The sequence below is a fragment of the Hemiscyllium ocellatum genome, chromosome 28 (assembly GCF_020745735.1).
Source record: "Hemiscyllium ocellatum isolate sHemOce1 chromosome 28, sHemOce1.pat.X.cur, whole genome shotgun sequence".
NCBI classification, from domain to species: domain Eukaryota; kingdom Metazoa; phylum Chordata; class Chondrichthyes; order Orectolobiformes; family Hemiscylliidae; genus Hemiscyllium; species Hemiscyllium ocellatum.
In genome coordinates, this window is record NC_083428.1 from 44,448,904 (window position 1) to 44,475,373 (window position 26,470).

The 26,470-nt window shown below is 46.4% G+C and overlaps 1 protein-coding gene across 1 annotated transcript in view; it reads right to left on the bottom strand.

The window, feature by feature from the left end:
- Window positions 1-337: 337 nt before the first annotated feature.
- The window catches only part of LOC132828944 (solute carrier family 46 member 2-like), a 38,557-nt gene continuing 12,424 nt past the window's right edge, over window positions 338-26,470 (bottom strand). Inside the window, exons 2-4 of the mRNA XM_060846161.1 lie at window positions 7,535-7,618; window positions 7,237-7,393; window positions 338-2,413 (exon numbers count right to left, since the gene is read on the bottom strand). Coding sequence (XP_060702144.1) covers window positions 2,287-2,413; window positions 7,237-7,393; window positions 7,535-7,618 — 368 coding nt within the window. The 3' untranslated portion in view covers window positions 338-2,286. The remainder of the gene's footprint in view (window positions 2,414-7,236; window positions 7,394-7,534; window positions 7,619-26,470) is intronic.

A 26,470-nucleotide genomic window follows, 5' to 3' on the forward strand; every position in this document is an offset into this window, starting at 1 on the left:
AGCAGCACTGGCTGGGACATTGCACTGGCAATGACAGCAGCACTGGCAATGAAAGCAGCACTGGTGATGATAGCTCTGGTGAGGACAGTATCACTGGTGAGGACAGGGACACTGCTGAGGACAGTTTATGATGCAAACTGATGTCTAGAGCTTGGGGATCTCGGGTACAGTTTTGAAATTTGCAGATGACACAATCCGCATGTGTAATAAATGGTGAGGAGTTCGGGATGGACATGGACTGGTGAGACGGACAGAGACATGGTCGATGGAATTCAATGTTGTAAGGTATGCCCTTTAGCAGGAGGGATGGGGACAGACAATCCGATTTAAAGGAGTTGAAAGAAAAGAGACATCAGAGAATATTTGCAAACTTTTTTTTGCAAGTAAAGGTACAAGTTAACTAAGCCATTAATAAAGCATTTGGGATAATTCAACATAGACATAGAGTGCAAACATTAGGCAGTTATGCTGAACATGTGGGCGGCACGGTGGCACAGTGGTTAGCACTGCTGCCTCACAGCGCCTGTAGACCCGGGTTCAATTCCCGACTCAGGCGACTGACTGTGTGGAGTTTGCACGTTCTCCCCGTGTCTGCGTGGGTTTCCTCCGGGTGCTCCGGTTTCCTCCCACAGTCACAAAGATGTGCGGGTCAGGTGAATTGGCCATGCTAAATTGCCCATAGTGTTAGGTAAGGGGTAAATGTAGGGGTATGGGTGGGTTGCGCTTCGGCGGGTCGGTGTGGACTTGTTGGGCCGAAGGGCCTGTTTCCACACTGTAAGTCTAATCTAATGTAAATGACACTAGTCTAGCATTGGTCCAACAAAACTTCATTCATGATGGCCTTCACTTGTCACATCCTGCTAAACAAAGTGCTATTTATTACTGCAGGTTGTTCTGCTATAACGCGCGTTTCATTCCCCTGAACTCGCTGTAACGCGATTGACAAATTGGGGGCATGGTTTCTACAGTGCTCAGTTTTAAAACCTGTGTTGGCTGTAATGTGATACAACACTTTAAATGCTATTTTTAAAGAGCAATTTGTCCTTAATGCGGGGTTGCACAAGGACGCAATCATCGCATTATAGAGGAACTACCTGTACCCTCTACTTCCTGTTGGCAAGCCAGTCTTCTATCCATGATGTAGGTTACCCCCTACATCAATCAGACTTCATTTTATTTCACAACAATCCTTGAAATGGCCTCCTATCAAAACCCCACTGACAATCCAAGTGTTGTATATTGTCAAGCTCCCCCTTATCCACAGTGCATGTTATTTCTTCAAAGAGCCACAATAAATTGGTTAAATACAACCTCCCTTTTAGCAAAGTCATGCTGATGTTTCCCAGGGAATTGCTCAGTCCTTGCCCTCTCGCTGTTCCAACTGTGAAAGAGGTTGGACGGACATTTATAAGCAGCTTATTCACTCAGTGCCAATCTCTCGTCTTGACCTGGGTGGGTTTGTGTTGCTCTGATGGTAAATTGTGCGTTTACTGGATGATAGCAGGAAGGGTAAGTCAGAGCTTCTGGTTTCAATAAGGATGTGGTGTTGGGCAGTTGCCCAGAGTTGGACAGTTTATAACGTAAGCAGGGTGACAGATTCTGACCAGTGAGGGAAAAATAACTCAGTTCTGTGCACTATTGCAGAATCCTGAAACATTTCTCTGCTGTATGAACAAATCAGGGTCATTAAGCAAACAGAAAGCTCCCACTGTGAGGTAGATCAACATTGCTTTCAAGATGCAATATCTGACAATATAAATGAACAGATAATTATCATTCACTTCAGCTGATCTTCCATTCGATCGCAGGATGTGGGAATCATTGTCCTTCAGCTGCTTTGAATTATTTTATAAACCGAAGGGTTTGTGAGATCTCATTAAAAAAAGGGTTTGTGGGATCCTTTCATCTTGATTTGGGAGTGGAGCCACATTAACACTCAAACTGACCAAGGATGGTAGCTTTCCCTCCCTCAAGTAACCAGTGAATCAGTTGGCGATCTCTTGACCACCTGATCACCTCAGGGACATTTTTAAAGCTGGATTTAAATGCTCAACATTCCCTTTCCCTGGATTAGGTCCAGTAACATTACCACCAGACTATCATTCCCAAAAGGCCCCAGCATGTTTGACAGCTACACAAAACTCCCATTTCAAAGCTCCAATCATTTTCAATTTAAGACTCAGAAATGAAAGTTCCTACTGGGCAGGTCCCAATGTAATTCCTTTGAACTTTAACCTCTTAGTCTCTTTTTAGTCGATTGGATTTCCACATCCTAGCTGTGACTCGTCATTCCGAAAGAGACAACATACAGCTGTCATCACTGTAGTACTGTTCCTCTGTGATCAGTCGTTGTGCTGAGTCTGTGCCAGCAATTGAGCTATAAGTTCCCCTTTTCTCTCTCCAGCTGTAAACCCTAGAACAAAAATAGATACAGAAAGTGGCCATTTCATTCATGAGCTGTACCAGAGCAGTGCAAACTAGCCCCACTGACCCCTCCCTTCCCATTGTCTGATGTTAATCCCAGAATTATTATGGAACTGATATAAAGCATCAGAAGAATGGTGAAGGTAAGTGGGAAGAGATTAAACAAAGGGGGAGAAAATGGAGTCAAGATAGGAAGGAATAAAGTGAGTGGGGAGTCAGGCAGGAGCTTTAATACACGTACCAACAGGTTCAAGAACAGCTACTTCCCTGGTGTTATTAGACCGTCTGAATGAACTGTCTAACTTCAAATAATGTCCACCCCTTGTGCAGCTGTAACCTGTGTAGCCTCACTCTGTCTGACCACCCTATGATCTGTATGTTCGTGTTTGCTATGATCTCCCTGTACTGCTCGCAAAACAAAACTTTTCACTGTGTTCAGGTACATGTGACTACAATAAATCAACTCAATATCAAATCAAACCAGGCTGAAAGGATGGGTCTTGCCTGGGAACTTTTGCTTTGGGAAGGAGTGTATCGGGATTGAGGGGCTATGAGGTGGGAAGATGTGGAGGGAATGAGGGACTATAAGGTGGGAAGATTTGGAGGGGAGGTCTCCAGAGGAGATGAGGTCAACGATAGTCCTTGCAACTACAGCCTGATATTTCATGGATGTTTCATATTATATGCTTCTTTAACGTTTTTAAAATCTCCTCTAAATCATTTCTGAGACTCAGACAGGTCCCAGTCCCCTCTCAGGCAGCCATTGGAATGATTCGGCCACAGGATGAATGAGGAAAGGAGATTGAGACCTGACCATTGGATGATGCAGGCAGAGCTTTTATGGTTTAGCCAGGGGAGAGGAGAGAGCAGCTAGAGGCCAAAAGGCTGTTGTGATTCACCATGTGAGGAGATGGTATTCTGCTGGTCGCTAAGAATGCAGGTTGTCTATAAAGGTAGCGTTTAGTTAGTAGTCTTATGTAGTAATCTGTTACAGTGAGCATCTTACATTGTAAAATTTTGATGTGTAATTCTTTCAGCTATTAACTGGAAGTTTGAATCTCATTACAGGATTCTATGGAGATTGTGAAATGCTCCTGACCAACATCCTCACTCCTCGCCCCAATTTCACTCTGCCAAGATAAGCTTCTGCTTGCAGCCCTTCTCTCTCCAGCACCACTGGCCCCTTCTCTGAACCACAGCTAGTCATCTGGGTTCTCTGTCCTGGTTAAAGATGTTGCGATTGCCCGATGGTGCCATGTTTCTCCAGTCCCTGCCCTGCTCCCCCCACACCCACACCCCTCATCAACAGCTACTAACCTCAGGGGGGGTTCATCAATGGGCGATGTGATTGGACAACGGACTGTCACTGAGAGGTCTGATTGCATGAGGTGCAGTCACTGGGTGATGGTCTGGATGGAATTTAAAGGTGAGTGTGAGGGTGAGGGTCAGCGAGTGTGAGGGTGGGGGTTGGTGAGTGTGAGGGTGGGGGTCAGTGAGTGTGAGGGTAGGGGTCAGTAAGGGTGAGGGTGGAGAGTCAGTGAGAGTGGGAGTGGGGGTCAGTGAGAGTGGGAGTGGGGGTGGGTGTGGGTGAGGATCAGTGAGTGTGGGGATCAGTGAGTGTGAAGGTGGGGGTCAGTGAGGGTGGGGGTGGGGGGGTCAGTGAGGATGGGGGTCAGTGAGGGTGGGGGTGGGGGGGTCAGTGGGGATGGGGGTCAGTGAGGGTGAGAGTGGGGGGTCAGTGAGATTGGTGGGGGTCAGTGAGGGTGAGTATGAGGGTGTGGGGTCAGTAAGGGTGGTGTGAGTCAGTGAGGGTGGGAGCCAGTAAGGGTGAGGTTGGGGGGGTCAGTGAGAGTGAGGGTGAGGGTCAGTGAGGGTGAGGGTGGTGGGGGAGTTAGTGAGGTGAGGCGGGGGGGGATCAGTGAAAGTGATGGTGGGGGTGGGGATGTCAGTGAGAATAATGATGGGGATGTCAGTGAGGGTGAGAGTGGGGGGCATTGAGAGTGAGGGTGGGGGGGTCCGTGAGGGTGAGGGTGGGGGTGGGGTCAGTGCGAGTGTGGGTGGGGGGGTCAGTGAGAGTGATGGTGGAGGTGAGGGGTCAGTGAGTGTGGGGGTAGGGGGTCAGTGAGAGTGAGGGTGGGGGGAGTCAGTGAGTGTGGGGGTGGGGTGTCAGTGAGGATGAGTGTGAGGGTGGGGGTCAATGAGAGTGAGGATGGGGGTGCGGGTCAGTGAGGATGAGGGTGGGGGGGTCAGTGAGAGTGAGGGTCAGTGAGAGTGAGGGTAGGGTGTCAGTGAGATTGGAGGTGGAGGTGGGGGGGTTCAGTGAGAGTGTGGGTGAGGGGTCAGTGAGGGTTGAGGGTGGGAGTGGGGGGTCAGTGAGGGTCAGGGTGGGGGGGTCACTGAGAGTGAGGATGGGGGGGTCAGTGAGAGCGATGGTGGGGTTGGGGGCGGTCAGTGAGGGTGAGGTAGAGGGTCAGTGAGAGTGAGGGTGGAGGTGGGGGGGCCAGTCAGGGTGAGAGTGGGGGTCAGTGAGAGTGAGTGGGGTTCAATGAGAGTGAGGGTGGGAGGTCAGTGAGGGTAAGAGTGGGGGTCAGTGAAACTGAGGGTGGGGGTGGGGGGTCAGTTAGGGTGAGAGTGGGGGGGTCAGTGAGAGTGAGGTGGGGGTGGGGTGTCAGTGAAGGTGAGGGTGTGGGGGTCAGTGAGAGTGAGGGTGGGGGGTCAGTGAGAGTGAGGGTGGGGGTGAGGGGTCAGTGAGTGTGAGGGTGGGGTTGGGGGGGTCAGTGAATGTGAGGGTGAGGATCAGTGAGAGTGGGGGTGAGTTTGAGGTTCTGTGAGAGAGTCTGTCTCTGATGCATTGTCAAAAATCACAGAACACCATGTTGATTTTTAACTTTGTCCACCCCAGTCCAACATGATACCTCCACATCTAATACACCGTGGAAATGAATGCTGAGGGAAAGAGTGGTTTGGGAGAAGGAAGTGTGGGAAAGGGGTGATAGAACATAGAACATAGAAGGATACAGCGCAGTACAGGCCCTTTGGCCCTCGATGTTGCGCCGACCGAATCCTACCTAACCTATACTAGCCCAATAACTTCCAAATGCCTATCCAGTGCCCGCTTAAATGACCATAAAGAAGGAGAGTTCACCACTGATACGGGCAGGGCATTCCATGAACTCACAACCCGCTGTGTGAAGAATCTACCCCTAACATCTGTCCTATACCTACCACCCCTTAATTTAAAGCTATGTCCCCTAGTAACACCTGACTCCATTAGCGGTAAAAGGTTCTTAGTATCTACCCTATCTAAACCCCTAATCATCTTATACACTTCTATCAGATCTCCCCTAAACCTTCTCTTCTCCAATGAGAACAGCCCCAAGTGCCTCAGCCTTTCCTCATAAGATTTTCCTACCATTCCAGGCAACATCCTGGTAAACCTCCTCTGCACTCGTTCTAAAGCTTCCACATCCTTCCTATAGTATGGCGACCAAAACTGCACACAATACTCCAGATGAGGCCGCACCAGAGTCTTATACAACTGCAACATGACCTCAGGACTCTGGAACTCAATTCCTCTGCCAATAAAGCCCAGTACACCATATGCCTTCCTCACAGCACTATTTACCTGGGTGGCAACTTTCAGAGATCTGTGTACATGGACACCAAGATCCCTCTGCTCATCCACACTACCAAGTAGCCTACCATTAGCCCAGTAATCCATCATCTTGTTATTCCTACCAAAGTGAACGACTTCGCACTTAGCTACATTGAATTCCATTTGCCACATTTCTGCCCAGCTCTGCAACTTATCTATATCCCGCTGTAACCTACCACTTCCTTCCTCACTATCCACAACTCCACCGACTTTTGTGTCATCCGCAAACTTGCTTACCCAGCTTTCAAGTCCTTCCTCTAGATCATTTATAAAGATAACAAAAAGCAATGGTCCCAAAACAGATCCTTGTGGTACACCGCTAGTAACTGCGCTCCAAGATGAACATAATCCATCAACTACTACCCTCTGTCTCCTTCCAGCCAGCCAATTCCTAATCCAAACCTCTAATGTATCCTCAATGCCATACCTCCGAAGTTTTAGCATTAGCCTACCATGGGGAACCTTATCGAACGCCTTACTAAAATCCATATACACAACATCTACTGCTTTACCCTCATCCACTTCCTTGGTCACCTTCTCAAAGAACTCAATAAGGTTTGTGAGGCACGACCTGCCCTTCACAAAACCATGCTGGCTATCCCTGATCACGTTATTCCTACCCAGATGTTCATAAATCTTATCCCTTACCATTCTCTCTAAGACTTTGCCCACCACTGAAGTCAGACTCACTGGCCTATAGTTGCTAGGGCTATCCCTACTCCCTTTCTTGAACAATGGGACCACATTCGCTATCCTCCAGTCCTCTGGTACTATTCCTGTTGACAACGACGACATAAAAATCCAGGCCAATGGCTCTGCTATCTCCTCCCTAGCTTCCCATAGGATCCTGGGGTAAATGCCATCAGGCCCAGGAGACTTATCTATATTCATCCTTTCCAATATTCCCAAAACCTCTTCCCTGCATATTTCAGGGCATCCATTCTAATTATTTGTGGTTCTGTTCGCCGAGCTGGGAATTTGTATTGCAGACGTTTTGTCCCCTGTCCATGGGTGAGAAGATGTTCCAACAGAGAGAGATAGAGAGGGATACCACATCAAGAAGGTGGGTGGAGAAGTGGAGGATGTTTGAAAGAATGGAGGAACATGGGAAATGAGGGCAGACAGGGTGGGCTCTGTCACAGAGAGGGGGTACTTACACAACTGGTACAGTACTGGACCAACAGATCGCTGCCGCCAAGAGCAGAAGGAAGTTACTCTCCGATTGGAGAGAGCCAGCGTACAGACTGTTGAACAGAGCGGTGGAAATCACGTCTGTTAAAGCCATCGCTGACTGGAACCAGGCGAAGATGGAACCTGAGAGGAAATTCAGGATTTCAGACAGGGTGTGATGAGCAACAGCATGATTGATCTGCACATAAGGACACTCACTCTGTATAATCCCACTCACTCTTTACATTCACACTCACCCTCTGTAACCCTTGACTCCACACTCACCGTAAGAGGCCCCTTCCATTTGCTTCGACAGTTGAGCTCGAATGGTAGGCAACGGAATACAGGAGAATACCATCATGCTGCGAGCTGGAGGATACAAAGGTCACAGTGTCACTGCATATGCACCAACTGGCCCACTACTGTGTGTACACAGACTGCCCTGTCATTGTGTGTACACAGACTGTCCCACCACTCTGTGTACACAGACTGTCCCACCACTGTGAGTACACAGAGTGCCCCACCACTGTGTGTACACAGACTGCCCCACCACTGTGTGTACACAGAATGCCCTGTCACTGTGAGTACACAGTCTGCCCCACCACTGTGTGTACACAGACTGCCCCATCACTGCGCGTACACAGACTGCTCACCACTGTGAGTACACAGACTGCCCCATCACTGTGTATACACAGACTGCCGCGTCACTGTGTGTACACAGACTGCCCCACCACTGTGAGTACATTGACTGCCCCGTCAATCTGTGTACACAGACTGCCCCACCACTGTGTACACAGACTGCCACACCACTGTGTGTACACAGACTGCCCCACCACTGTGTGTACAGAGACTGCCGCGTCACTGTGTGTACACAGACTGCCCCACCACTGTGTGTACACAGACTGCCCCATCACTGCGCATACACAGACTGCCGACCACTGTGTGTACACAGACTGCCCCACCACTGTGAGTACACTGACTGCCCCACCACTGTGTATACACAGACTGCCCCACCACTGTGAGTACACAGACTGCCATGTCACTGTGTGTACACAGACTGCTCCATCACTGTGAGTACACTGACTGCCCCACCACTGTGAGTACACAGACTGCCTCTTCACAGTGCGTACAAAGACTTCCAATCACTTTGTGTATACAGACTGCCCCACCATTGTGAGTATATTGACTGCCCCATCACTGTGTGTACACAGACTGCCACACCACTGTGTGTACACAGACTGTCCCACCACTGTGTGTACACAGACTGTCCCACCACTGTGAGTACACGAACTGCCCCACCACTGTGAGTACACAGACTGCCTCATCACTGTGTGTACACAGACTGCTCCACCACTGTGTATACACAGACTGTCCCACCACTGTGTGTACACAGACTGCCCTGTCACTGTGTGTACACAGATTGCCCCACCACTTGAGTACATTGACAGCCTCGTCACTGTGTGTACACAGACTGCCCCACCACTGTGTGTACATTGACAGCCCCACCACTGTGTGTACACAGAGTGCCCCACCACTGTGTGTACACAGACTGCCCTGTCACTGTGAGTACACAGACTGCCCCACCACTGTGAGTACACAGACTGCCTCTTCACAGTGCATACAAAGACTTCCAACCACTTTGTGTATACAGACTGCCCCACCACTGTGTGAACAGAGACTGCCTCATCACTGATGTACACAGACTGCCCCACCACTGTGTGTACACTGACTGCACCACCACTGTGAGTACACAGACTGCCTCTTCACTGTGCGTACACAGACTCCCAACCACTGTGTGTACACAGAATGCCCCACCACTGTGAGTACACAGACTGCCTGGTCACTGTGAGTACACTGAGTGCCCCACCACTGTGTGTATACAGACTGCCCCACCACTGTGTGTACACAGACTGTCCCACCACTGTGAGTACACGAACCGCCCCACCACTGTGAGTACACAGACTGCCTCATCACTGTGTGTACACAGACTGCCCCACCACTGTGTGTATACAGACTGCATCAACACGGTGGATACACAGACTGCCCACCACTGTGTGTATACAGACTGCCTCAACACTGTGTGTACACAGACTGCCCCACCACTGTGTGTATACAGACTGCCTCAACACTGTGTGGACACAGACTGCCCCACACTGTGTGTATACAGACTGCCTTGTCACTGTGAGTACATAGACTGCCACACCACTTTGTGTATACACAGACTGCCCCACCACTGTGTACACAGACTGCCACACCACTTTGTGTATACAGACTGCCCCACCACTGCGTGTACACAGAATGCCCCACCACTGTGAGTACACAGACTGGCCCACCACTGTGTGTACACAGACTGCCCCACCACTGTGTGTACACAGACTGCCACACCACTTTGTATACACAGACTGCCCCACCACTGTGAGTACACAGACTGCCCCACCACTATGAGTACACAGACTGCCCCACCACTGTGTGTACACAGACTGCTCCGTCACTGTGTGTACACAGACTGTCCCATCATTGTGAGTACACAGACTGCCCCACCACTGTGTGTACACAGACTGTCCCATCACTGTGAGTACACAGACTGCCCCACCACTGTGTGTACACAGACTGCCCCACCACTGAGTACACAGACTGCCTCATCACTGGGTGTACACAGACTGTCCCATCACTGTGAGTACACAGACTGCCCTGTCACTGTGAGTACACAGACTGCCCTGTCACTGTGTGTACATAGACTGCCCCGTTATTGTGTGTACGCAGACTGTCCCATAATTGTGTGTACACAGACTGTCCCGTAATTGTGTGTACACAGACTGCCCCATCACTGTGTGTACACAGACTGCCCCATCACTGTGTGTGCACAGACTGTCCCATCACTGTGTGTACACAGACTGCCCCATCACTGTGTGTACACAGACTGCCTTGTGATTGCACTTACACCGACTGCCCTGTCACTGTGTACACAGTCTCACACTCTCTGGCTCACACAATCGGTCTCACACCCACTCACTGTCTCTCACATGCCGTGTCACATTTGCAATCTGTCCCTTACATGCAGAGGGGGGGGGCCCTAAATGAGTTTTTTGCTTCAGTATTCACTAGAGAGAGGGACCTTGTTGATAGTGAGAACACTGTGGACCAGGTTAATAGGCTTGAACAGATTGATATTAAGAAAGTGGATATGAATGTAAGAAAGTGGATATGCTGGAAATTGTGGGAAGCATCAAGATAGATATGTCTCCAGAACCAGGCCAGATACATCCAAGGTTACTACAGGAAGCAAGGAACGAGATTGCTGTGCCTCTGGCGATGATGTTCGCATCCTCACTCTCCACGGGAGTAGTACCAGATAATTGGAGGGAGCCGAATATTGTTCCTCTGTTCAAGAAAGGGAATAGGGAAATCCCTGGGAACTACAGGCCAGTCAGTCTTACGTCTGTGGTAAGTAAGGTACTGGAAAGGATTCTGATAGATAGGACTTATGACTCTTTGGAAAAATACAGTTGATTAAAGATAGTCAGCATGTCTTTGTGAGGGGCAGGCCATGCCTTACAAGCCTTATTGAGTTCTTTGAGGATGTGACAAAACACACTGATGAAGGTTGAGCAGTGGATGTGGTGTATATGGATTTCAGTAAGGTATTTGATAAGGTTCCCCATGGTAGGCTCATTCAGAAAGTTAGGAGGGTATGGGATACAGGGACATTTGCCGTCTGGATACAGAATTGGCTGGCCGAAAGAAGACAGCGAGTGGTTGTGGATGGAAAGTATTCTGCCTGGAGGTCAGTGACCAGTGGTGTCCCACAGGGATTAGATTAGATTAGATTCTCTACAATGTGGAAACAGGCCCTTTGACCCAACCAATCCACACCGACCCTCAGAGTAATGCACCTAGTCCCACTTCCCTCTGATTAATGCACCTAACACTATGGGCAATTTAGCATGGCCAATTTACCTGATCTGCACATCTTTGGACTGTGGGAGGAAACCGGAGCACCTGGAGGAAACCCACGCAGACACGGGGAGAATGTGCAAACTCCACACAGTCACCCAAGGCTGGAATTGAACCTGAGACCCTGGTGCTGTGAGGCAGCAGTGCTGACCACTGAGCCACTGTGCCATGCATTCTTGGGCCTCTGCTCTTTGTAGTTTTTATAAATGACTTGGATGAAGAAATGGAAGGGTGGGTTAGTAAGTTTGCTGATGACACAAAGGTCGGTGGTGTGGTCGATAATGTCACGGGCAGTTGCAGGCTACAACAAGACATTGACAGGTTGCAGAGCTGGGCTGAGATGTGGCCCCCATCACGAAGGCCTCAAAGCCCTCCGCTTCTTCCTTTCCCGCCGAACCAACCAGTACCTTCCACTGACACCCTCCTTCGACTGACTGAATTGGTCCTCACTCTGAACAACTTCTCTTTCCAATCCTCCCACTTCCTCCAAACCAAAGGAGTTGCCATGGGCACCCGCATGGGCCCCAGCTATCCCTGCCTCTTCGTAGGATATGTGGAACAATCCATCTTCCGCAACTACACTGGCACCACCCCCCACCTTTTCCTCCGCTACATCGATGACTGTATCGGTGCTGCCTCGTGCTCCCACGAGGAGGTTGAACAGTTCATCCACTTTACCAACTCCTTCCACCCCGACCTCAAATTTACCTGGACCGTCTCAGACTCCTCCCTCCCCTTCCTAGACCTTTCCATTTCTATCTCGGGCGACCGAATCAACACAGACATCTACTACAAACTGACTGACCTCCACAGCTACCTAGACTACACCTCCTCCCACCCTGCCCCCTGTAAAAACACCATCCCATATTCCCAATTCCTTCGTCTCCGCCGCATCTGCTCCTAGGAGGACCAGTTCCAACACCGCACAGCCCAGATGGTCTCCTTCTTCAAAGACCGCAATTTCCCCCCAGACATGATCGACCATGCCCTCCACTACATCTCCTCCACTTCCCGCTCCTCCGCCCTTGAGCCCCGCCCCTCCACTTGCCACCAGGACAGAACCCCACTGGTCTTCACCTACCACCCCACCAACCTCCAGATACATCGTATCATCCGTCGCCATTTCCGCCACCTCCAAACGGACCCACCAGGGATATATTTCCCTCCCCTCCCCTATCAGTGTTCCGAAAAGACCACTCCCTCCATGACTCCCTCGTCAGGTCCACACCCCCCACCAACCCAACCTCCACTCCCGGCACCTTCCCCTGCAACCGCAAGACATGCAAAACGTGCGCCCACACCTCCCCCCTTACTTCCTTCCAAGGCCCCAAGGGATACTTCCATATCTGCCACAAATTCACCTGCACCTCCACACACATCATTTACTGCATCCGCTGCACCCGATGTGGTCTCCTCTATATTAGGGAGACAGGCCGCCTACTTGTGGAACGTTTCAGGGAACACCTCTCGGACACCTGGACCAACCAATCCAACCACCCTGTGGCTCAACACTTCAACTCCCCCTCTCACTCCACCAAGGACATGCAAGTCCTTGGACTCCTCCATCGCCAGACCATAGCAACATGACGGTTGGAGGAAGAGCGCCTCATTTTCCGCCTAGGAACCCTCCAACCACAAGGGATGAACTCAGATTTCTCCAGTTCTCATTTCCCCTCCCCCCACCTTGTCTCAGTCCCAACCCTCGAACTCAGCACCGCCTTCCTAACATGCAATCTTCTTCCTGACCTCTCCACCTCCACCCCCACTCTGACCTATCACCCTCACCTCCTTCCACCTATCGCATTTCCAACTCCCTTCCCCCAAGTCCCTCCTCCCTACCTTTTATCTTAGCCTGCTTGGCACACTCTCCTCATTCCTGAAGAAGGGCTCATGCCCGAAACATCGATTCTCCTGCTCTTTGGATGCTGCCTGACCTATTGCACTTTTCCAGCAACACATTTTCAGATGGAGTTCAACCTGGTTTAATGTGAAGTGATTTGTTTTGAAAGATTGAAATTGAATGCTGAATATAGGGTTAAAGACAGGATTCTTGGCAGTGTGGAGGAACAGCTCGATCCTGGGGTCCACGTACACAGATCCCTTAAAGTTGCCACCCAAGTTGATCGGGTTGTTAAGAATGCGTATGGTGTTTTGACTTTCATTAACAGGGGGATTGAGTTTAAGAGCCACGGGGTTTTTGCTGCAGCTCTTTAAAACTCCAGATAGATTACACTAGGAATATTGTGTCTAGTTCTGGTCATTTCATTATTGGAAGGACTTCGATGCTTTAGAGGGGGGTGCAGTGGAGATTTACCAGGAAGCTGCCTGGACTGGAGGGCTTACCTTATGAAAAGGGGTTGAGTGAGCAAGGGCTTTTCACACTGGAGAGAAGGAAGAGAGGTGACTTGATAGAGGGGTACAAGGTAATGTGATAGTGTAGATAGCCAGCGACTTTTCCCCAGGACAGCAATGGCTGTAACAAGGGATCATAACTTTAAGGTGATTGGAGGAAGGTTTAGGGGAGATATCAGAGGTAGGTTAGAACATAAAATATAAAACATAGAACATTATAGCTCAGTGCAGGGCCTTTGGCTCTCCATGTACTGCCAACCTGTGGAACCAATCTGAAGCCCATCTAACCAATGTTATTCCGTTATTATCCATATGCCTATCCAATGACTATTTAAATGCCCTTAAAGTTGGCGAGTCTACTACTGTTGCAGGCAGTGCATTCCACATCCCTTCTACTCTCTGAGCAAAGAATCCACCTCTGACATTTGTCCTGTATCTATCACCCCTCAGTTTAAAACTATGTCCCCTCATGCTAGCCATCCCTATCTCAGGAAAAAGGCTCTCACTCTCCACCCTATTTAATCCTCTGATTATCTTGTATGTCTCTATTAAGTCACCTCTCAACCTTCTTCTCTCTAATGAAAACAGCCTCAAGTCCCTCAGCCTTTCCTTATAAGACCTTCCTTCCATACCAGGCAACATCCTGGTAAATCTCCTTTGCACACTTTTCAAAGTTTCCACATCCTTCCTGTAATGCAGTGACCAGAACTGTACACAATACTCCAAGTGCGGCCACACCAGAGTTTTGTACAGCTGCAACATGACCTTGTGGCTGAAACTGAATCCCTCTACCATAAAAGCTAAAGCACCGTATGCCTTCTTAACAACCCTATCAACCTGGGTGGCAACTTTCAGGGATCTATGTACATGGACACTGAGATCTCTCTGTTCATCTACACTACCATGAATCTTACCATTAGCCCAGTACTCTTTATTCCTATTGCTCCTTCCAAAGTGAATCACCTCACACTTTTCCACATTAAACTCTATTTGCCACCTCTCAGCCTTGCTCTGCAGCTTATCTATGTCCCTCTGCAATCTGCAACTTCCTTTGGCACTATCCATGGCTTTACCGACTTTAGTGTCATCTGCAAATTTACTAACCCATTCACCTACGCCCTCATCCAGGTCATTTATAAAAATACCAAAATGCAGTGGCACCCAAACAGATCCTTGCAGTAACTCACTAGTAACTGAACTCCAGGATGAACATTTCCCATCAACCACCACTCTTTGCCTTCTTACAGCTAGCCACTTTCTGATCCAAACCACTCAATCATCCTCAATCCCATGCCTCCATATTTTGTGCAATAGCCTACCATGGGGAACCTTATCAAACACTTCGCTAAAATTCATTTACACCACACAACTGCTCATTCACCTGCTTTGTCACCTTCTCAAAGAACTCAATAAGGTTTGTGAGGCATTATCTGCCCTTCACAAAACTATGTTGACTATCCTTAATCAAATTATTCCTTTCTAGATGATTAAAAATCCTATCTCTTATAATCCTTTCCAACACTTTACCCACAATCGAAGTAAGGCTCACTGGTCTATAATTACCAGGGTTGTCTCTACTCCCCTTCTTGAACAAAGGTAAAACATTTACTATCCTCCAGACTTCTGGCACTATTCTTGTAGACAATAATGACATAAATATCAAAGCCAAAGGTTCTGTAATCTCTTCCTTAACTTCCCAGAGAATCCCAGAATAAATTCCATCCGGCCCTGGGGATTTATCTATTTTTACACTTTCTAGAATTGTTAACACCTCCGCCTTGTGAACTTCAATCCCATCTAGTCCAGTAGCCTGTATCTCAGTATTAGATTAGATTACTTACAGTATGGAAACAGGCCCTTCGGGCTAACAGGTCCACACTGACCCACCGAAGCGCGACCCACCGAAGCGCAACCCACCCAGACCCACTTACCCCTTCGCCTAACACTACAGGCAATTTAGCATGGCCAATTCACCTGACCTGCACATCTTTGGACTGTGGGAGGAAACCGGAGCACCCAGAGGAAACCCAAGCAAACACGGGGAGAATGTGCAAACTCCACACAGTCAGTCGCCTGAGTCGGGAATTGAACCCGGGTCTCGGGCGCTGTGAGACAGCAGTGCTAACCACCGTGCCACCGTGCCGCTCCAAATTTTCCTTGACAACATTGTCTTTTTCCTGTGTGAATACCAACGAAAAATATTCATTTAGCGTATGACCTATCTCCTCAGACTCCATGCACAACTTCCCACTACTGTCTTTGATTGGCCCTAACCTTACTCTCATCATTCTTTTAGTCTGGACATACCAATAGAAAGCTTTAGAGCTTCCCTTGATCCTATCTGCCAAAGACTTCTCATGTTCCCTCCTGGCTCTTCTTTGCTCTCTCTTTAGGTCCTAACTTGTAACTCTCAAGAGCTACTAACTGAGCCTTCATGTCTCATCTTTACAGAAGCCTCCTTCTTCCACTTGACAAAAGATTCAACTTCTTCAGTAAACCACGGCTCCCTCGCTCGACCACTTCCTCCCTGCCTGACGGATACATACTTATCTTGGACACGCAGTAGCTGTTCCTTGAACAAGCTCCACATTTCAATTGTGTCCATCCCCTGCAGTTTCCTTCCCCATCCTAGACTTCCTCAATCTTGCCTAATGACATCGTAATTGCCTTTTCCCCAGCTATAACTCTTGCCCTCTCCCTTTCCATCACTAAAATAAACGTAACCGAATTGTGGTCATTATCACCAAAGTGCTCACCTACCTCCAAATCTAATACGTGGCCGGGTTCATTACCCAGTACCAAATCCAAGGTTATGTGGAGAGTGGTGGGTGTGTGGAACGCACTGCCAGTGATGATAGTAGAGTCAGAGACATTAGGGGCATTTAAGTGACTGCTGGACAAGTACATGGATGGCAGTAAATTTAGGGGTGTATAGGTTAGGTTGATCTGAGATTAAGATAACCTCTCGACACAACACCATGGGCTGAAGGGCTTGTACTGTGCTGCACAGTTCAATGTTCTATGAAAGTGATTTTTAAAATTATGTATGGGATTATAGGTCCTTCGATTATGTTGTCCTTGTGTTATTACCAGAGAGGGGAGGAGCTGTGATGAAGAGTAAGATTCACACTCACTCACTAACTCACTCGTTTGTGCTGACACTCACTCACACACACTTGTGCTCACGCTCACATACTCACTCAAACACACTCATGTCCCAACACACTTACACTCACTAACACAAATGCTCACATTTAATCACATGCACTCATGCTCACTTGCACTTACACACTCATTCAATTATACACATATTTGCACTCACTCACGCACACTGGTTCACATGTACTTATGATCATGCTCACTCACACTCAAATCCACTCACACACATTCAACATTCATGTACGCACTCATACTCCTAAAGGCACAAAATCTCACTCACACCTTCACTGAACCTTGCACACACCCTCACACGTCCATTCTCGTTCACACTCTCACATGTTCATCCTCGCTCTCACCCTCATGGCTCAGTGGTTGGAACTGCTGCCTCATAGCGCCAGGGACCTGCGTTCGATTCCATCCTCGGGTGACTGTCTGTGTGGAGTTTGCACATTCTCCCTGTGCATGTGTGGGTTTGCTCTGGTTTCCTCCCACGGTACAAAGATGTACAGGTCAGGTGAATTGGCTATGGGAAATTGCCTATAGTGTCCTACAAGGATGTGTAGGTTAGATTGGATTACTTACAAGATTACTTACAATGTGGAAACAGGCCCTTCAGCCCAACAAGTCCACACCGACCCGCCGAAGCGCAACCCACCCATACCCCTACATTTACCCCTTACCTAACACAATGGGCAATTTAGCATGGCCAATTCACCTGACCCGCACATCTTTGTGACTGTGGGAGGAAACCAGAGCACCCGGAGGAAACCCACGCAGACACGGGGAGAACGTGCAAACTCCACACAGTCAGTCGCCTGAGGTGGGAATTGAACCTAGGTCTCTGGCGCTGTGAGGCAGCAGTGCTAACCACTGTGCCACCGTGCCGCCCACAAAGTGACATCAGGTGCATTAGGTGCATTAGTCAAGGATAAATGTAAGGGAGTGGGTCTGGGTGGGTTACTCTTTGGAGGGTCGGTGTGAACTTGTTGGACCAAATGTCCTGTTTCCGTGCTATAGGGATTCTTTTATCCTCACCACACTCTTACACACCCTCACACTTTCATTCTCACTCACACTCTTACATACACAACCATTCTCACACTAAAATGAATCATTTCACACTTATCGTCCTATTGTCCTATTGTTTCCATGATAGACAGTGACAGAGGGATTGAGAGGAGTTTCAGGTTGTGAGGCATCATGCTGTGGACACTGTCAATTTTGCAGTTGATCCGCCTGATGTCACTTTATGAAAGAGCTCTGAAAAGTGCAACTGGAAATTAATCTGATCCATGGAAAGCTCTGCTGAGGCTGCGAGGAACGTGCAAGTCCATCCTGGCTGGCAGAGTGTGTGTGTGTCTCAGGGAGGACGTATGAGCGGGACTTTGTGGGAGTCGCTGTAGTTGAGGGCAGGTTTGCTGATTATTAAAAATGAGGAGAGACATTATAAAATAAAAGTTATGATTTCAAAAGGGGGTGCGGGGCACAGGATCCTTAACATATATGTGCAAAGATCACTGAAGGTGGCTGGACAGGTGGAGAGAGCAGTTAATAAAACATACAGTGCCCACAACTTCATCATTAGTGTAGAGTACAAGGTGATGTCAAACGTGTACAAAACACTTGCTCCACTTCAGTTACAGTTATGGGGCCACCCTTTAGGAAGGGTAGGAACACCTTGGAGAAAGTGCCCAATAGGTTTGTAAGAATGGGTCCAGGACTAAGACCCTTCAGTTTTGACGGTGGACTGGGAGATTGGGAATGTTCTCTTTGGAGAAAGGAAGCCTGAGAGGAGACCAAATAGAGGTTCCCGAAATCAGGAGAGTCGGGATAGAGAGGCGAGGGAGAAACTGCCCCTGCTTATAAAGGGAGCAAACAGAAGAGGGCACACATTTAAAATTAAAGTAAAAGAAGCAACAACAAAACCAGGAAATACCTCACACAAGTGATTCTGTCTGGTATGTACTGCCTGAGAGTATGACAGTACACTTTTGGAGCACTGTCTACAGTTCTGGTCACTCTACTATAGACAAGATATTATTAAACTAGAAAGAGTGCAGATAAGTTTTCCCGGGATGCAACTTGGACTGAGTTTTAAGGAGAGGTTGGATAGGCTGGGATTCCTTTCCCTGGGGTGCAGGAGTCTGAGGAGTGATGTTATAGAGGTCTATGAAATCATGAAAGGCACAGATAAGGTAAATAGCCAACAGCTCTTCACCATGGTGGGGGAGTCTAAAAATAGAGGGCATAGGTTTAAGGTGAGAGGGGAGACATACAGAAGGGTCCAGAGGGGGTCCTGTTTCACACAGAGGGTGGCGAGTGTCTGGAACAGGCTGTAGATGTAGTGACTTGGTGAATATAATTTAAGATACGGGTACATGACTTGAATAGGTATAGAGGGACATGGGCCAAACTCAAGCAAATGGGTCTAGATTATTGTGAAAACTGGGCAGCATGGGGTGAAGGGCCTGTTTTCATCCTGTAAACCTCTATGAATCTATGGTGGAGGCTGGGTTTCAAGAGAGAACTGGAGTAGGATCTGATTTTTAAAAATGTGCTTATAATGTTCTATCCAAGAAACAATGAACTAAATAGAAATGAATGAGTAGGTTCTGATCAAATTACAGCAGCATGGCCAAAGGATACCATTAATTGGACTGAAATTTTGAAGGGTTCACGACATTAGGAAGGGGAGAAAGCTATGAAAAGGTGGATGGGTAGCATTGTTAGTTAATGATGATTTTAACACACCAGATAGACCGAAGTTCAGGAAAGCAGAATGTAGAAACAGTCTGGGTAGAAATGAGAAATGATAAAGGCAAGAAATCACTTGTGAATGTGATGCACAGGCTCCTAACAGCAGCCGTACAGTAGGTGGAATAGAAAGGAGGAAATAACTGAAGCCTGTCAGAAAGGCATTATAATAATCGAGAGGGACTTTCACCTACATATAGACGAGCAAAGTGAGATATACAAAGGTAACATAGATGAATAATTCAGAGAATGTTTTTAAGATAGTTCCTCTGAACATGATGTTCTGGGGCCAGCCACAAAGAGGGTTATACTAGACCAGTTTTTTCAATTAGTTCAATGGATGTGGGCACTGCTGGATGGGCCAGTTTATTGCCCATCCCTAACTACACAGGGCATTAACAATCAACGACATCACTGTGGGCCTGGTGTCACATGAGTCCTAAGAATTGACCATGAAAAATAAAGAGATGGCAGATAGTTTGAACAGGTATTTGGTATGAGTCTTCACTGTAGACTGTGTTAGATCAATACATTGAGGAACCAGCAGAGAACAGACTATTCTAGATTGGATACTGTGCAATGAGAAAGGATTAATTGACAATTTTGTTGTGCAGGGTGAGTGAGAGCGATCAAAATATGGTAGGATTCTTCATTAAGGTAGAGATTGAAATAGTCAAATCCATAAATAGGGTCGTGAGTCTAAATAAAGGGACCTAAGAGAGTATGAGACGTGAATTGGCGGATATGGATTAGACATTACAAAATGAGCTGAGGTTGGGTTAAACAATGGTTCATATTTAATGAATGCGTGTGTGAATTACAACTATTATTGTTATGCTATCAGGTGCAAAAATAAAAGAAGAAATAGAGTCACAGAATCATAGAGCCAAAGAGTAAGAGAGCATGGCAACAGGCCTTTCGGCCCAAACTGGGCCGTGCTGACCATGGTGCCCAGTTAGCTCGTTCCAATTGCCCACATTTGGTCCATATCCCTCCAAACCCTTCCCAGCCATGTACCTACCCAAACGTCTTTTAGATGTTGCTATTGTACCTGCCTCAACCACTTTCTCTGGCAGCCTATGCCATATACACACCTCTCGCTGTGTGAAGAAGTTGTCCCTCAGGTCTTCCTTCATTTTTTCCCCTCTAGCCTGAAACTTATGCCCTCCTGTTTTCAATTCCCCATCCCTGGGGAAAAAAAAGACTATATGTATTCATTCTATTTATGCCCCTCAAGGTTTTATACACTTGAATAAGGTAACCCTACATTCCAAGGAATAATGTTCTACCCTGGCCCATCTCTCCCTGTAACTCAGGCCTACTAGTCCTGGTAACATCCTCGTAAATCTTCTTTGCACTCTTTCCAGTTGAACTATGTCTTTCCTATAACAGGGTGACCAAAACTGTACACAATAATCCAAGTGCGACTCACCAATGACTCATACTACTGTAACATAACATTTTACTTATAATATTTACTTATAATACTTAATATTTATAGGCGACTCCTATACTCAATGCCTTGATCAATGAAGGCCAGCATGCTAAATGCTGCCTTCACCACCCTGTCTACCTGTGACACCCAATTTCAAAGAACTATGTACTTGTACTCTGAGGTCCCTCTGTTCCACAATACTCCTTAGGACCTTACCATTTACTGTATAAGTCCTAGCTTGGTTTGACTTTCCAAAGTGCAACACCTCACAATTATCTGTATTAAATTGCATTTGCCAATCCTCAGCCCACTTCCCCATCTAACCAAGATTCCTCTGTAAGTTTTGATAACCTTCCTCACTATCAATGATGCCTCCTAATTCTGTATCATTCATAAACTTACTAATCATGCCTTGTACATTCACATCCTGATCATTTGTGTAAATAACAAAGGTCCCAGCACTGACCCCTGTGGTACACAAATTGACACAGCCCTCCAGTATGACAAACAACCTTCAACCATCACCCTCTGCTTCCTATCATTAAGCCAATTTTGAATCCAATTAGCTGGCTATCGCTGGATGCCATATAACCTAACCTTCATGACTAGGCTGCTGTGCAGGCCCTGGTCAAAGGCCTTACTACAGTCCACATAGACAACATCCACTGCCCTACCCTCATCTATCCTCTCAGTTATATCTTCAAAAAACTCTAAACAATTTGTGAGACATGATTTCCCATGCACAAATTCATGCTGACTATCCCTAATCAGACCTTGGCTATCCGAATGCTAGTTAATCATGTCCTTCTGTACGCTCTCCAACAACTTGTCTATCACTGATGTAAAGCTCGCTGGCCTGTAGTTCCCTGGTTTGTGGCTCAACCATGGCTTACAAAAGAAATGAGGGGTAGTGTTAGATATGAAGAGGAGCTATGTAAAATTGCCAATGAAAGCAACAAGCCTGAGGAATGGGAATATTTTAGAATTCAGCAAAATAGAACAAAATATTTGATCAAAAGGGTGAAAATAGATGTTGGCATTAAAATTGCAGGGAACTTAGAAACTGACCATAAAATCTTCTATTAATGTGTGAAGTGAAAGACTGTTAGATATAGGGGCAGAAGCAGGCCATTCAGCCTATCGTGTCAGTTCTGCCATTCAATGAAATCATGGCCAATCTGATAATCCTCAAATCCACTTCTCTGTTTTTACTCCATAACCTTTGATTCCTCCTCATCTTTGTCTTAAAAGGGCAAGCCCTTATTCTGAGGTTATGCTTTAGCTTATGTCCTAGACTCTCTCACAAGGAGAAACAACCTTTGTGCATCTACACTATTAAGTCCTCTAACCATCTTGTTTATTTCAATGAGGCCTTCTTTCATCTTCCTACGTTCTAATGAGACCAGGACTAATCTACTCAACCTCTCCTCATAAGACAGTCCCACCACTCGCAGTATCAGCTCTAGTGATTCTTCTCTGGACTTTCGTTTGATAATGGGCCCAAAACCGTTCACCGTAATCCAGCTGTAACTGACCAGTGCCTTGTATACGTTTACCAAAGCTTCCTTACTTTCACACTCCATTCCCTTTGAAATAAAGGCCAATATCCAACTTTCCTTCCTTATTACTTATGAACTTGGATTCATGTTTGTGATTCACTGACAAGGATTCCCAAATCCTTCTGTTCTGTAGCTTTCAGCATGTTTTCCCTATTTGAATTAATATTCAGCTCCTCTATTCGTCCTGCCCAAGTGCATGATCTCACATTTCGCACATGATATTCCACCTGCCATGTTTATGCCCAATCACTTAACCTATATCCCTCTGTAGACTCTTTGTGTTCATCCTCGCTGTTTACCATCCCATCTTTCATTGTGTCATCTGCAAACTTACAGGTAACACCATACACTTTCCTCATTCAAGTCATTAATATTTATCGTAAATAAGTGTAGCCACTAAACTGAGCCCTGTGGCACTCTACTAGTTACAGGTTGCCATCCTGAAAATGCCTGTCTTATCTCAACACTCCGTCTTCTATTAGTTAACTAATCCTCAATCGACGCTATTACATTGCTTCTGACATCATGGATTCTTACCTTATTAAGTAGCTTAATGTGTGGAAAACTTCTGAAAATTTAAATGTAATTACATCCATTGCTTCCTTTTAATCTGTTCTGCTGGTTACCTGCTCAAAAGGTTCTAGTAAATTTGTCAGGCACAATTTCCCTTCATCAAACTAGGTTGGCTCTGTTTGATTATGTTATGCATTTTTAAATGCTCTGTTATGACACTTTTTATAGTAGACTCTTAACATTTTCCCAATAACAGGTGTTAATCTAACTAGCCTATAATTACCTATCTTTTGTCATCTTCCCTTTTCAAATAAAGGTATCACATCGGCAGCTTTCAATCCTCCGGGATTTTCCAGAATTTAAGGATTTTTGGAATATTACCCTGTAATGGAATGCAACCTCTCACTAAAGGGATAAAAGTGTTGCTGAAACAGACATTTGGAAGACATAAGATCAATTGCATTGACACTATTTGGGTAATTTGCCTATCCATCCTCCAAAACGTTCCAAATTTTAATGAAGGATTCAGAAATAATAGATGAAGATTACAATGAATCTTATAAAAGGGATAATTGATAACTGCAAAAAAAATCACAGGACGCTGTTAGACTAAGTGTGTGCCCTTCATGAGAGATGTCAACAAGGTGAACTGAAAACGGAGGAAATGCTGGAAATCACAGCTGGTCAGGCAGCATCTGTGGAGAGACAGCAAGAAGCCAGTGTTTTGACTCTAGATGACGCTTCAGTAGAGCTCTGAAACATTAGCTTGCTCTCTCTCCACAGATGCTCCCTGACCCACCTGTAACTTCTCGCATTTGCTTTCAATACAAATTCCAGCACCTGCAGTAATTTGCTCCAACACTGTGATTTCAACAATGTACCGGCTACGGATTTAAAGGTGTGGGATAATGTAAGTAACATTTATGATTTAGCTAGTCGGCAATAATATATAGCAAACATGAGAAACAATTTAGATAGGGCAATGAGACAGTGGATAGGACCATAGACAAAATTCCACAATTATAATCATAGAATCCCTACCAAGTCTGCACTGACCCTTTGGACAGCATCCCATGCAGACCTCTACCTTATTTTTGTAATCTCTTAAGCATGGCCAATCCACACATCTTCCGACTGTGGGAGAAAACCAGGGCACCCACAGGAAACCCTCGCAGACTCAGGGAGAACACACAAACTCCACACAGTGAGTCACCCAAAGCTGTTATTGAAGCCCGATCCCTAGTGCTGTGAGGCAGCAGTGCTAACCACTGAACCACATTGCGAACCATGACCTTAGATAAAGGCATACAACAATGTACGTAATCAAAATTAAAATAGGAGCAGAAAGTCCTTTCAGTAAGAAGGCATGTGAAAGGAAACACTCAGACCGATCTGCCAGAGTGGCGGGGTCTGGGATAGATTACTTGTAAAGATGGAGAAACAATTGTTATGAATCTTGGCGAAACGAGACGGTTGGAGTATATTCCTCAAGGTTGCTGGGCATAGGTTGTAATTTTGAAGTTTGTAAAAGAGTTGCAGAAACTCATGAACAATCATAAACTGCTCATGACTACGTGCTGCACAACTAGGAGGATCAGACTACAATTGCCAATTTGTTAGAAAGAAGTTAGATAAATTCTGATGATCAAAATAAAGTCATTGAATGCAAACGACAACTACCAAATCTGCAGGGTAATGGAGGAGCTAGTCCGTAGAAAGATGAACCTTGTATTTCTAGACCAGGGGGAAGCCAATGAAAAAAATGTAACAACTGTTTGACTGTACAGGAAGTGAGGTCCATGAATTGTAAAGTGAAGTACAAAAATAGAGGGCAAGAAAATGCAGAGCACACTTGACAGCAGCTCCTGGAGAGAACGTGTCCCTGGAAAGAGATCACAAACCGTGGAAAAGAACCTTTCTAAGAGGACGAGATAAAAACAAAATGATATTATAACTTAACAAGGTGAAGAAATACTTCCAGAAACAAAAGCCCACGTGCTTGGGAAGTCTTGGCAGCTGTGAACAAATTAGAAGACAACTTAATAAAACTCTGTCAAACAGCGTGAATTACAAAAGCTGGGAGAGTTTGGGGTGCACACAGAGATGCCAGATAGGGAACAGACAGCTCTATTCCACTGGTGGATATGCACAGAAAAGGTCTCTCCTTTGCCAGGCTAAAGGTTTGAAGAAGATCTGAGGTCAAGATATCCAGTGATTCATTGACAGCTAAAAAAGTAATCTTGAAATTTTTCTTAATATTGTTAGCAAAAATGCTTGGAGATGTCATTTAATTGACATTAAAGCAGCACTTAGGCAGGGAGCTCAACACAAATTGGAACAGATTTTTTTTCTCTTGACAAAAGTTAAGTAGCTACACATATGGCCTGGATTTTTTTTCAAGATGTAAGTAATAGAGCAGTTAAGGGAGAACCAGTTATTGTGGTATATTTGGACTTTCAGAAGACTTTTAAGAAGATCCTTCAAAAGAGGTTAGTGGGTAAAGTGAAATTGCAGGAAAGGAGATAATATATTGGCATGGATTGAGAATTTTTTGAAAAAGTAACAAAAAGGATTGATGAGAGCAGAGTGGTTGATGTGTTCTATATGGACTTATACATTTAATGATAAGCTCCTAGGGAGTGTTGCTGAACAAAGACACCATTGAGTGCAGGTTCATAGCTCCTTGAAAGTGGAGTCGCAGATAGATAGGATATTGAAGAAGGCACTTGGTATGCTTTCTTTTATTGGTCAGAGTATTGTGTACAGGAGTTGGGAGGTCTTGTTGCAGCTGTACAGGACATTGGTTAGGCCACTGTTGGAATATTACATGCAATTCTGGTCTCCTTCCTATCGGGAAGGTGTTGTGAAACTTGAAAGGGTTCAGAAAAGATTTACAAGGATGTTGCCAGGGTTGGAGGATTTGAGTATAGGGAGAGGCTGAACAGTCTGGGGCTGTTTTCCCTGGAGCGTCAGAGGCTGAGGGGTGACCTTATAGATGTTTACAAAATCATGAGGAACATCGATAGGGTAAGTACACAAGGTCTTTTCTCTGGGGTGGGGAATCCAGAACTAGAGGTCATAGGTTTAAGGTGAGAGGGGAAAGATTTAAAGGGGATCTAAGTGGCAACGTTTCCATGCAGCAGGTGGTACGTGTATGGAATGAGCTGCCAGAGGAAGTGGTAAAGGCTGGTACAATTGCAACATCTGGATGGGTATATGAATAGGAAAGGTTTGGAGGGATATAGGCCAGGTGTTGGGAGGTGGGACTAGATTGGACCGAAGCGTCCGTACAGCTCTCTGACTCTTCATATTAATAGCTTGGATGAGAAAAGGAATGCTGAAAATGTGTTGCTGGTTAAAGCACAGCAGGTTAGGCAGCATCCAAGGAATAGGAAATTTGACGTTTCGGGCATAAGCCCTTCATCAGGGCTTATGCCCGATTCCTGATGAAGGACTTATGCCCGAAACGTCGAATTTCCTATTCCTTGGATGCTG